Raw genomic sequence first — 12,594 nt, 5'->3', positions numbered from 1 at the left:
GCCTACGTGCATACACACAGGTCTACGCACACACACAATTATGCAAACGTAACCGCCCAGGAGGAGAGGCAGGCTTGGGGGGGGGGGGGTGGACAGGAGCCGTTTCTAGAAACAATAACTCCAATGAGTAGGGTCCTGTCTCAGTTCGTGATTGCGAAAAACATAATTTGGATTCAAAATTTCAGAATTCAAATTCATTTTCTTTTCTTTTTTTTTGTCTCAAAACGAAAGAAGGAAATATGCAGACTCAATGGTGAAGTTGAATCCTATGCTCCCCTTTTGCGCTATGTTTACTACGCTTGCATACTTCTTAAGTCATACTCCACCTAAAGGAAACTTTTACCTTCTTCTGAGCTTCTGACAAAGAAATTCGGCCTCAAAAATCAAAAACCATGTCTTTCATAAATTATGATGATTATGACTCATACAAGAATTCCTCGAATTCATGCCCGACATTAGTGTTTTTCCGATGGCAATAGTAGATTTCTGTTTCGTTAATGACTCGTGTGGTCTGTGGGCTTGAGAGTAAAATAGCCATTTTAAGACACTACGCTGTGCATTAAGATCGTGTTATGGCTAAAAAAGCATATGATTTGCTCTTTAAATTGTTACTGATTGGTGATTCTGGCGTTGGGAAAACTTGTATATTATTTAGATTCTCTGATGACGCCTTTAATACGACTTTCATATCCACTATAGGTAAGTTGCGGTCATGAGTAATGTTCTCAATGTAAACTTTGTTGTGTTTATTTTTGCTCATGTTGTGTGTGACAAATAATTGCTTCTGTCTTTTAATGTTCTTATGAATTTTTCAAATTGTAGCTCGCTTGTTAGTGAACTGAACTAACAAATAAAGCAGCAAGTTTTGAACAAAAGTATTTTCGCATTGAGTTTGCTTCCTTAACTTATTTTCTAAGTTTTAGTGAGATGGATCGATGTTTATTGGAACAGTCGAGGAAAAAATTAGCAGCACAGTAAAAGAGAAACAGAAAATGATTCTTTGAAATTATGTTATAATATTGAATGTTTGCAATGTAGAGTCTTGAAGCAATTTAAAGTGCTTTGCATTTTAGATTAAAAAAGTCAAATCGTGGATATTTTTGTGTTGTAATAGCGTTCTTGTATTTTGCTTGTTTTATTTACAATTTTTAGTTTCTGGCTAGCCAAAAAATTCGCAAGATCAATTGGATTTTCAACATAAACCTTTCGCCTATCCTATGAATCCCCCAGAAAAGGGGGAAAACAAAGAAGAAAAAAATATCTTAGTCACAAAATTTACCTGCGTACCAAGTTGACGAGGTTTGTCCTTTTATTGAAATTAAGTCAGGGTTGCCCACCTGGGGGAGGGGACTATGGTGCAGACTGCTCCATTGAAATTTTTAGGCCGGGGTGTGTTATAGGGGTATTTGTCTCTGTTTCGGGAGAGGGCTTGCTCTTCAAGGCGATGGGCACCTCTGATTCAAGTGTTAACGTAATTAAAATAGCTCGCTGTATTTATTTCCATGGGGAAAAAGGATTGTTTGCCTTTAAACGTTAATTTACTAATTACTACACGATTGTGCCTAAATATTACTTTTCTCATACGTTTGTTAGGGTGCATCAAACCCCCCTCCGGAAACAAATTTCTTTGTACATAGTCTAAAAATGTTCTATTACCTTTAAAACATCTTCATATCAAATATTTTTGTTTTCTTAATATTTTTAGGTGGTCCACGCCCACTTTGAAATTTCAGATTTTCTGCAAATGAAGCCTAAAATCAGTATTTTTCATAACTAGTTCCTTCATATTTTAATTAATTTTATCTTAATATTAAGTAAGAAATAATTACGTAAGTGTAAAATGCAAAATGGATCATGAAGTCATTGAATTTTAATAAATAATTCGGCTTTTGTGCTTTTTTAATCTGCCTCTCCGACGAAAACAGCCAAATTAATTTTTGCTACATTTTTTTGGCAATATTGAATAGTGCTACAACTTCAACCCTGTTTACAAAACAGAGCAATATCTGTTTTTGTCAACTTGTATTTTTTACTTTAAGTCTATTTTTTAATTTTGAGCCACCAATTAACTTTTATTTTGTTTAATTTTTGTTTTCATTCAAATTTTAAAACACTATTTTGGATTTATAAGTATTCTATTTTGCTTATTTCTACTTTTTGTTTTGATTTGGAAACTCATGCCTTAATTTAAGTTAGTTTTTGTTCTAATTGCACTATGGACATGGACACCAGATTGTCCTAGCATATTTTTATTCACCGCCTGCCTGCCTCAGTGTGCAAAAGAAGCTAGGACGTGTACTTCTTTGGTCAGCTTGCTGTAATCATATAGGCAAAATCATTTTGACCCATGTGTTTGATTTAAAAATAGAGGCTTCGAATTCTCCAGATATATGCCTGTTTAAACGATTCCGTGATAATTTCGATGATCTTGATCATAGCCAGTTGACTGAAGAAGCTGAACACACAGTTTGTGGTCTTAAAACGAACGCAATCAAGACAGCAAAATACAGTTGAACCTCCATATATCGAACTTCCACATATCGAAATTTTCTATATATCGAAATCCTAGCAAATTTCTATGTTCATTTCATAGAAAAATTGTTTCTATATATCGAAAAAATCTCTATATATCGAAAAAAATTTCGAGACATTCGTAGGTTTTTTTTCCTCTTTAGACTGTTTGTCTCATGCAAAATAAAGGTTAGGGGAGAAAATTATGTTTGCTAAAGGTTGATACGAAACTCATAAGGAATCTGGGGTTGAGGGGTGTGTAGTTAGGTCGTTGTTTCGTTCTAGAGTTCTTAAATTCCATCAAACTTATTTCAAATATCTTAATTGTAAAATCAGTAGCATTGTAAAATCAGTTTCAAGTCATCCCTTTTGTCTGTTGATTATCGTTCCTAGTCGTTTTAGCTGCAGTTAAAAAGCATTCAAGTTAAGTAGAATTATTTTTTACTTTTCTCTCGATTTGTCAAAACGAAAATCCCCTAATGTTGAATTGCCGAAGAATGAAGATGTACGAAGGCGCAAAAATGTAATTTCAGTTATTTTTTTAATTATTAACTTTCATTTAATCCGATGCTCATATAAATTAGAAATTAGGTTTCATACACAAAAATTAGCTTTAATTTTGATGTTTTAGGAGATTTTTAGGATGAAATAGGATCGTTTCTATGTATCGAATTTTTTTCCGGCAATTTGCTACTTCGATATATGAAGGTCCGACTGTATGCCTTCAATTCTGAAAAATTCAGGGATGATTACATCGAGTTTGCAAAACTTTGTAACTATAATACCTAGAGTGTCCCAATATGACACAAGAAATAAAGTTGAATCGCTCAGGAGCCTTGCACAAAGCGTGTTGGATGGCTAAGCTTTTATACACAATTAAGATTTGTCTTCTTGAGGAACAAGTAACAAAGCTACCTACAGGCACTATATCTTCAAAGCAACAGATTGTTTGTTGGTGGATAACTTGTAATTCTGCCATAAATGCCCCTTTTAATGATTTACACAAATGCTTCTCTCTCTAATAGAATACAAAGCTGTCAATCCCACCATATCCGATAGTGCAATCAGTGCCTTTGCAAGTCACTACTGGTGTCTTACAGAAAAGATGGTGCCACTTGCCCTGTGGCGCTACAAAGTTCCGGCACAAGAACAAAAAGCCATTGCTAGCTACAAAACTAAGTTTTACCAATTCTGGTTTAAATTGAAAGGTAGATATTGCATGGGTTTTGGGATTCCCAAATTTCCAAAAAATGTCAGCATCAATACAAGGACTTCTGATTTAATTGGAGCAGATTCTTGGTTTTTGTTTTCTTTGTTGAAAGTGGACTCGGATTTTTAAAAATATGTTGTTTCAGTATGGCCAAACTCTACATCCTACACCACATCCTTCACCACATCCTTTGCAAAGTTACAAGCACGAAATGTAATCTATGTCTGGAGAACGTAGGGTCAAGCTAAATAGTGACTTCATCAGGTCCTGAAAATATGAAGAGCACTATCAGCATGTTGTGCAAGTTGTTGAACAAGATAGACAAAAGCTGAAAAATCTAAGAAAAAGACAAAAAAATTTAAATGAATCTAAAATAGAGTGCTCGCAAGAATAAAAATAAAGATAGAAAGCAATTAGTGCATGTACATCTGTTCTTTCGTTGCATCCTAAATCACTCTAATGTTTATATTTTTGTTCGAATAGATATTTATTTAAATTTTCCTCATAATACTTTTTTTAACAATTTTTATATTTCGGGGGACCAGTGGAAAACATAGATAATTCAAAACTCATGAAACTTTATGTGCCTACTTTTTTTGGCATTTGGAACAAAAATAATATAGGTACACACAATTTGCAGAAAATTTTTTGAAACATTGGGGGGGGGGGGGGGGGGTTGATGAACCCTAACATTTATCATGTGCCATCTTACCTCTCTTTGTTTAACATCACATTGGAGAAATTTAATCCTTCACAAAATAATTGTTTCTTGGGTGGTCAAGAATGAATTTGGCACGTTCTATTACAAAAAAAAAAATTGCCACTGTCCACTGAGCCCAGGGTTCGATTTTTACCAGGAAAAACTAGTTTTTACGAGGACATGGGAAAAGCTAGGTTTTTACCGGTAAATACCTAGGAAATATTATATGCCCCTGGTCATTTGCTGAGAGGCAGTTATTTATTATATTTACAAATCAGGCTCCACATATCTTTTTTTTTCCTTTTATTATCTATACTAATATTATAAAGAATTTATGAATTTTTGTGTGTTTATATGTTCAAGGTAATCTCCAGAACCATTGCAACTATTTGAAAAATTCTTTCACTGTATGAAAGGTGCCCTCTTACTGAGTGACATAGGCTATAATTCGAAAAAAATCTGATAAATAGTTCTTTTTTTATTCCAATTTAGACCTAAATTTCACATAAATTGCCTATTATTGACTATTTATGGGGAGAAAAATTACTAGCACATGATAATATTACATATTGTTGAAAAGGGTAGAATTTTCCATGTTCTAAGCAATTTGTTTCAATGCTCTAAACTTTATTATGACGGGAGTAATTTGCGTTTTTAGCTCAAACTTTTTTAGGCGTAGTGGAAATTTAGGCATTACTTTCTTCATTAAATCTATCACTAAAAAGTCAGGGTTGGTAAGGGTCATGGAAATCCTGGAAAGTCATGGGAAAAAAAAATAAGCACATTTCAGACCTGGAAAAGTCATGGAAAATTGAAATTTTAATTCAACGTCATGGAAATTTATTTTAGGTCATGGAAAAATGTCTTGGGCGAAGAGAAAGTAACAGTAGCTAAAAGAGCATTAGAAATCTTGAGTGATTTAACAGTACTGCACATAAGAGCTGTTAAAACTGGAAAATTGAACGATCCAAAAAACAAATCTGAATTTCAATGTCTGCAATGTGAATATAGTGCTTGCACATCACTCATTTTGAATTTACCATTATTTTCAACACTTTTTATGTTTTATCTTCTGTAGTAGCGAACTTGCACGTTCTTAATTTCACCATAACCACTCAAAAAATGCAATGAAATTTCATCTGAGTTGGTTTCAATCACTTCGAAACTTGATTATTAAATTTATCACAGTTTATCTTAATTTGTTGAAGGTTTTAGAAAATGAAGAGCTATAGTCAAGCGATATAATGCAGAAATAAGCGAACTCTAATACTCCAAAACAGTAGTGCCCAACATATGGCCTGCAAAACTAAACCATGCGGCCTATTGTTACTTTCAATGTCAGAAATCAAATACTATGTTCTAGAATTTCTGAACCTATTAATTTATGTGCATTTGAAAATGTGCAAATAAGTAAACAAGTACATTTGAATCAGAAGATTTATTCACTACTGAATGTTTTATTTCTTTTATATCTGGTGTAAAAACATGAATTTACTGAAGTTTTACTTTACTACATGCTTTACTTTAAGGAATCGAAATATGCTGTCGAGTTATGTGGATGATTAAGTGTACTGTTGACACTAAACGGAAACTTTTAAAGTAAATTTATTAAAACTTAGTAACTATCAATCTTTTTCCCATTCATTATCATTCTGCCTGTTATATATAAAAAAAGACATTTAAGCATCATTATGTTCCATTCCACTGCATTTTTACTTTATTTAAATTTATATGATGAAGACAAAAAAGAGAATAGTGTGTGTGCAATATACCAGACAGCAGATAGCCTAGTTATCACATCCAGAAATATTGTGTGTATGTTGGTATATATTGCATGTAGTTCTGCCTTAGCCCTGTCTTAGGGGTGGTAACTTATTCTAAGAATAGTTTACTTTTTTAGGTGTACAATAATATTTTTCAATCACAGTTAATTGCTTCGATGAGGTAGTGGCATTCACATAAAAGTTTTGCTAATGCTCATTTCCAAAAAAAAAGTGGCAAGTTTGATACTAAATAGCACTATTCTTTTCGTGCAACAAGATCATGAAAATTTTTATGAAGTCATGAAAAAGTCATGGAAAGTCATCCAAATAGAGTATGAACCCTGAAAAGTGAAGTAATTGTCCCACAGTTTTCTTTTTGACCTCATTGGAAAAAGCGATATTTTTTTTTTTTCAGAAATATCTCGACTTATGGTTGAAAAAATAATCTTCTATCTCCAAAGGAAAAAAAAGTTATAAGCCGTTAAATATGAAGTTCAAATAAATCTAATCTCCATTAAAATTACTGATGTTTTGTTTCACATTGCCATGGTTAAGTCATTTAGCTTCGCTTCATTTTAATTTCTTAAAGATCCACAAACTTTGCCCCACGGAATTATAGGCAATGGGGAAATGTTTTTGCCAACTCTGCATATTTTACAATCTATGTTATGATAATTCTACCAAACAATGTAGAAATTGCAAGAAGAGTTTGAAAACTAGGAATCTTAGCAATTTTCCCAATTTTTGCCAAATTTGTGGACGTCAATGACCAAGAGCTAATGTACTTCGGCCATGGCCTTGCTAATAGTGACAAAAGCAAACAATTATAGCCCATAATTAACAATAGCGCCAAACCCCCCGTTATCGAAATATCTGCGAAATTACTAATGAAAAGAAACCAGTGCATTATAAAAGCAGGGGGGGGGGGGGGTTAAGTTGTATTTGTACACACTTTTATATTTAATTCTAAAGTAGAACAAGGTAGAACAGTTACAATGATTTAGCTTTCAAAACTTAATGATATCCAAACAAAATATCAATGTGAAAAGCAGCCAAGTTCGATCGAAATTAGGTTCTGGGTAGACGGTGTCACCGACAAGATTCATAGCAGTTCCTCATGGAAATCGGACTGCCCCGTGTTCTTCAATTCATTTTGAAAACAATTTTTTACTTTCTTTGATCCTGGATTTAAACTTAGCAAGTTACTGTATAAATGGAGTATGGAAAAAGTTTTGGAAATTGTTTATTGACGACCAAAACTTGCTGCAAGTTTAAAATCCGGGATCAAAGAAAAAAAAAAAATGTTTTCTGAATGAATTGAAAAACATGGGACAATCCGACTTTGAGGGACAGCTATGGAACTTGGTACTTGTTTCAGGGTTGGCAAAAACCCGGGTTTTTTTAAAAAAGCCCAGGGACCCAGGGTTTTTTGGGTTTTTTTAAATAAAACCCAAAAAAGCCCAACTAAAGCTGGGTTTTAAAAAGAAATGTGGGTTTTTTTTGTCTTTTTTTAGGGGAAAGGTGGGGTAATCGTAGCATATTGTAGCATAAGTATATGGACAAAGCACAAAAATTGTCTTGATAAAAAAAGCTGGAAAATTCAGCGTTTTCAGAAGAAGGGTATAGAAGACGAAAAAATTCAAGAATGGTGAAGTTTCAGATTTTTTTAGTTTCCATGATTACCAAAAGTTAAGGCAAAGTTACTTCTTGAGTGATAAAATCTATTGTTTATTTGTTCGTTTTTTACTGCGACATTTTTTTTTTGTATTTTACTTTATTGTATTTCATTTTGTTATGCAAAACTACTGTAGAACCTCAAGTAGTTTAAATCCCTTTTTACTGAATTCCAGCCTAATTAAGACATTTCTTTGAATTTTATGTTGCCTGTTTTTCTATTTCTGTGTACAGAGTAAGAAATATTAAACTTTTTCGTAAGATAATGAAAATACTGTACATCCTATTCCGTTTTCTGTCCGACCATTTGTAAAACCTGTTAATTTCTAAAAAATATACCTTGTTTATTCGAGTTTTGTGACGTGTTGGTTTGCAGAAAATAATTCATATGAGAGGCTTTTAGCTAAAGTAGTATCCTTTGTACAATCTGCAAATACCGAGAAAATCTGACGTGACAGGACTTAGTCGAGGTAATTTGAGTTCCTTATTGACCAGTTAAAGGAAAAAGTTAAATATATTTATTTAAAATCTTTGAAGTATTTTTTAATGCCTTTAAGAGTTAAGAAGTACTATTAAAGTTCAAAATTAATTTTTTATGTCCATTGCCTATTGTGAAGAAGAAATAAAAAAGAAGTTTAAATTGTAAAATAAAAAAGAAGTTTAAATTGTAAAAGTATTTAAATTATTTAAAAAAAAAAGTTCTCAGAAAATTTTAAAAAACCCAAAAGTGGGCTAAATAATGGGTTTTCTTAAATGGGTTTTTTCAAAAAAACCCATTGGGTCCAATCCGGCCAACCCTGACTTGTTTAGATCTGAACTATTTTATCGGTGACACCGTCTACCCAGGGCCTCATTTTGATCGAACTTGGCTCCTTTTCACATTTATGTTTTGTTGGGATTTTATTTTACAGCGATCCACAGTGTACTGCAATGTCCACAGCCCTGCTATTTTAATTCCAATAGAGAAAATAATACCTTTTAGTTCAGAGCAATTCCATGTGTAACAGAAAGAGTTTTGTTTTGCTTTTTTTTAAAAAGGTTTAAGCGATTACAGTGAAATTATTTTCATTTCAGCTGACTTTTTTTTTCTGCACTTCATTGTTAAAATATGAAAAACAAGACAGAGAAAAAAAAATTCTATTCCTTTTTCCTCAATGTTTGTGCTATTTTCTGCTCAGTGATGAAATAACTCTTTTCTGAACCAAGTTTTTGGACTTCTTAGAACAAAACAATATTTTTGTGAAATTGTGTATTAATTTAATCTTTTAACTGACGAATACTTTCGTGGTAGAGAAGTAACAATAAGCAGAGCTCCCAAATGGTCCGCTTTTCCGGCAGAAGTCCTTTTTTACTTTCTTCTATGTCTAATATGTAGAAGAAAGTATTGGATTCGTGCAAATTTTCGAATTTTGACGGATTTGAACGTTTTGAGGTGTGCTGAGTCCATTTCGACCATTTTTGGAAAATGTCTGTCTGTGTGTATGTTTGTGTGTCACGTCTGTGTGTGACCAGTTTTTTGTGGCTGCTCTACCGCAAAAACTACCGCATGAAATCGAACGAAATTTAGTACACATATGTGCCCCTATGTGAACTTGTGCCCATTGGTTTTTGGTGCGAATTTATTCAAGGGGGGTAGAGCAATGGGACGTTTTTTGAGTTACGCGTGCTTGCTATTCATCAGGAAGTAACTGGCGGAATCAAACAAAATTTTATCCATATGTTGCCATTAACAGGAACAGGTGCTGATTCAATTTTGGTGTCAATAACTCAAAGGGGGGTTGAGCTATAGAACGTTTTTTGTCGTCAATTGTGACTGCTGTATATCTCAAGAAATAATGAACGGAATGAAAGAAAAATTTATCGGCAAGTAGCCCTTAGTGGGTATTGTGTCAACAGCTAAAAAGGGGGGGAGCGCAATCACCTGTTCTTTTTTTCCATTGTGAGTGCCCTATCTCAAGAAGTAATGCTACGTTCTGGTTGAAATTTGAAATGTATGTGAATCCATATGTAAACAGGCTTTGGTTCAATTTTGACGCCAATCGCTCCAAGAGGTGTTGATTTTTTTTTTTTTTTTCCGAATAAAAATATTTTTATTAATGCAACAAGAAGAAAGATAAATCGTAATAGATTGTCGTCTGCGTATTTCTCGTGATTTTAATTGTATGGAAATGATCGGAAATATTATCTCAATGATTTAAGATTTTTAACTGTTGCCATCTTATGTTTGTTAACAAATAAAATATTTGTAATTAATTCAAGCAAGGCTTTTAAAATGACTTTCAATTTTCGCTCTTTGCTTTGCTTTTGCAATAATTCAGGCATTGGAATAGTCAAGTTTTTGCATGGGTAATTTTGTTTTTGTTGGGAATATTGCTTCCTCGTCAAGCATGGGGAGGGATAAAAAAAAAAAAAGAAAAAAATAGAAGAAAGTTTCGTGATGGCCACAACATACTAGTTTATGGTTAAGTCCGCTTTTTAACATTTTGGTCCGATTAGTCCCCACTTTTATATTGTTTTTACTTAAATATAAGATTTTAAAAGTTTTTCATTTCGTTAAAAGTTACTGTACACCCCAACACGCTGCCACAGCGCGTGTTAAACATGGTTCGTACGCCCATGCCTTGAAATGTTCTTGGAGGAAATAAAAAAAAGAGGTCATTTTCAATTGCTTGAAAACCTTGAAAAAGTATGAAAAGTTTCTTGTTTGCTTGAATTCTTTCAAAAATCAATGGATTGTGCTTGTAATTCTTTTAAAAATATTTCATTAGTGCAATTTTCTGAACATATATATTCGATATGATTTATCGCGGGAAATTGCTTTCGTGTTTGAGGTTTCAATCCTTTTGCATCTTGTTAATATTTTGATGCTTTTTACAATCCGAAGTGATTTTGATATGTGCTGCCTTAGCTTAGCGCATTTTTCGTATAATTTCAATAATTGACGAAGGAAATATTTTGGAAACCATGGCAACATTGAATTTACTCGGACTTCGCGGAAAAATGCTTCTCGCGTTTGAAATTGCAATCCTTATGTGTCTTGTAAATATTTTGATGTTTTCCACTATTGGAAACTATTTTGACATATGTTACCTTAGTTTAGCTTATTTTTCGTTTAATTTCAGTAATTAGTCTTGTGTACTTCCACCTTGGGAATGACCAAATGCCACGACTACACCAAAAAATATAAATTTTTGAATAAGTAGCATGAAAATAATTTTTAACAAAATCCTCATTAAACTACAGTTTAGTTGAAAAGATTTTAGCATATTTGCGTTTAAAGCGATGAGGATAAGATTAAGTTTCAAGAATAAAATTTTTCATTTCTCAAGAAAAATCTATTTGAAATTAAAAAAAAAAAACATCAATTTACAGCACATTTTGCACTAGTTTGTCTTCTCTATCTTGTCAACTTCCAACTTCTGAAGGACCAAATATGGTGGCTATGTTTTACACATTGCTGAGATGAAGTATCACCTTTCCGATCAAAAAAAGATGTTCTCCGATCGACCCTCTCCCTCAGTTTTTAACCTCAGACTTATGCATGGGCGGATTTATGGGGGGGCAGAGGGGGGCAATGCCCCCCCCAGTTTTCGGAGGACTTTATGAAGTAACAACACATCTTCCAAAAATTTTTTAAAAAATTATTATTTTTTTCTTTGTTGAATAGTTCAGCAGGACATGGGTGGATTTATAGGAGGGGGGGGGGGCATAGAGGGCAATGCCCCCCAGTTTTGGGAGGACTTCATATAGTAACATTACATCTTCCAAAATCTTAAGACCAAAAAGAATTTTATTTTTTGAATAGTTCAATGAAAATGAAGAGATTAGCGAATGTCCTTTTCTGAAGAGAGAAATAAAAAAAAAAAAAAACATTAAATACAAATAGTACAGCTGTCACTGGGGTGCTGAAAATATGTCTAAATTCACTATTTGACTGAAAACCATTTGGGCAAGCATATAAATGGAAATATAGGCTAAACGAGCTATGCATTCAGCTGCAACACCTATAATAATTGACGATTATTTTTACAAATTAGAACCTAAAACAAAGGAAACCCTCCTCCCCCACTTGCACTAACAGAACGATCTACTCGTTATAATTTGTTTTCTTTCTTTTCAGAATGTTTATTTTCAATTTGCATGATTTCAAAAACTAGATATTTTGTGTTGTTACAGACGAAAGATTTTGAAGAACCTTCTGAATTCACATGTTCAGATTGGTAAAATTGTAAAAATCCTTTAACTGTAAAAACTGACGAATTTTCGTAAAAATTACAAAAATCTGCAGGTAAGAGTGAATTACATTCAGGGAAGGATTTGCCTATAAGATAAACAAGCTATAGCTTAGGGCCACTACTTTGAAGTGGGCCCGTAACTCGCAAAAAAAATGCATCATTTGCTCCTTAAAAAATGGAAAGTACTTGAAAAAACTAATTTCATTTTCAAGAGCTTGAAAGCCTTGAATATTTGGAAACGTGTGGCTACAACCTTAAATTTTAAAATTTCTAGCAAATGATAGGGGGAGGAATGCAAAAATATGTCAAATTCAACTCCTTGCTACATCCTGCATCAAAAAAGTAAAAACCATGGTTCTTATGCTTGTAACATATTGCTTGAAATAAATTTTTCTGACACGCATGTTTCATATCTTGCTATTTATTTAATCCCGAATGCAGTATTTTGGAATTTTTTTTTGTATTGATTGCTTTTATCTTGCTTCTACCGCATATTGTTAA

General features: G+C 33.1%; 1 protein-coding gene across 1 annotated transcript in view; it reads left to right on the top strand.

Moving 5' to 3' along the window:
* Window positions 1–486: 486 nt before the first annotated feature.
* The window catches only part of LOC129234246 (ras-related protein Rab-10-like), a 42,414-nt gene continuing 30,306 nt past the window's right edge, over window positions 487–12,594 (top strand). The window contains exon 1 of the mRNA XM_054868227.1: window positions 487–699. Coding sequence (XP_054724202.1) covers window positions 573–699 — 127 coding nt within the window. The 5' untranslated portion in view covers window positions 487–572. The remainder of the gene's footprint in view (window positions 700–12,594) is intronic.

This window comes from Uloborus diversus, chromosome 1 (genome assembly GCF_026930045.1).
Source record: "Uloborus diversus isolate 005 chromosome 1, Udiv.v.3.1, whole genome shotgun sequence".
NCBI classification, from domain to species: Eukaryota; Metazoa; Arthropoda; class Arachnida; order Araneae; family Uloboridae; genus Uloborus; species Uloborus diversus.
This window is presented reverse-complemented; position numbering and strand designations above follow the sequence as displayed.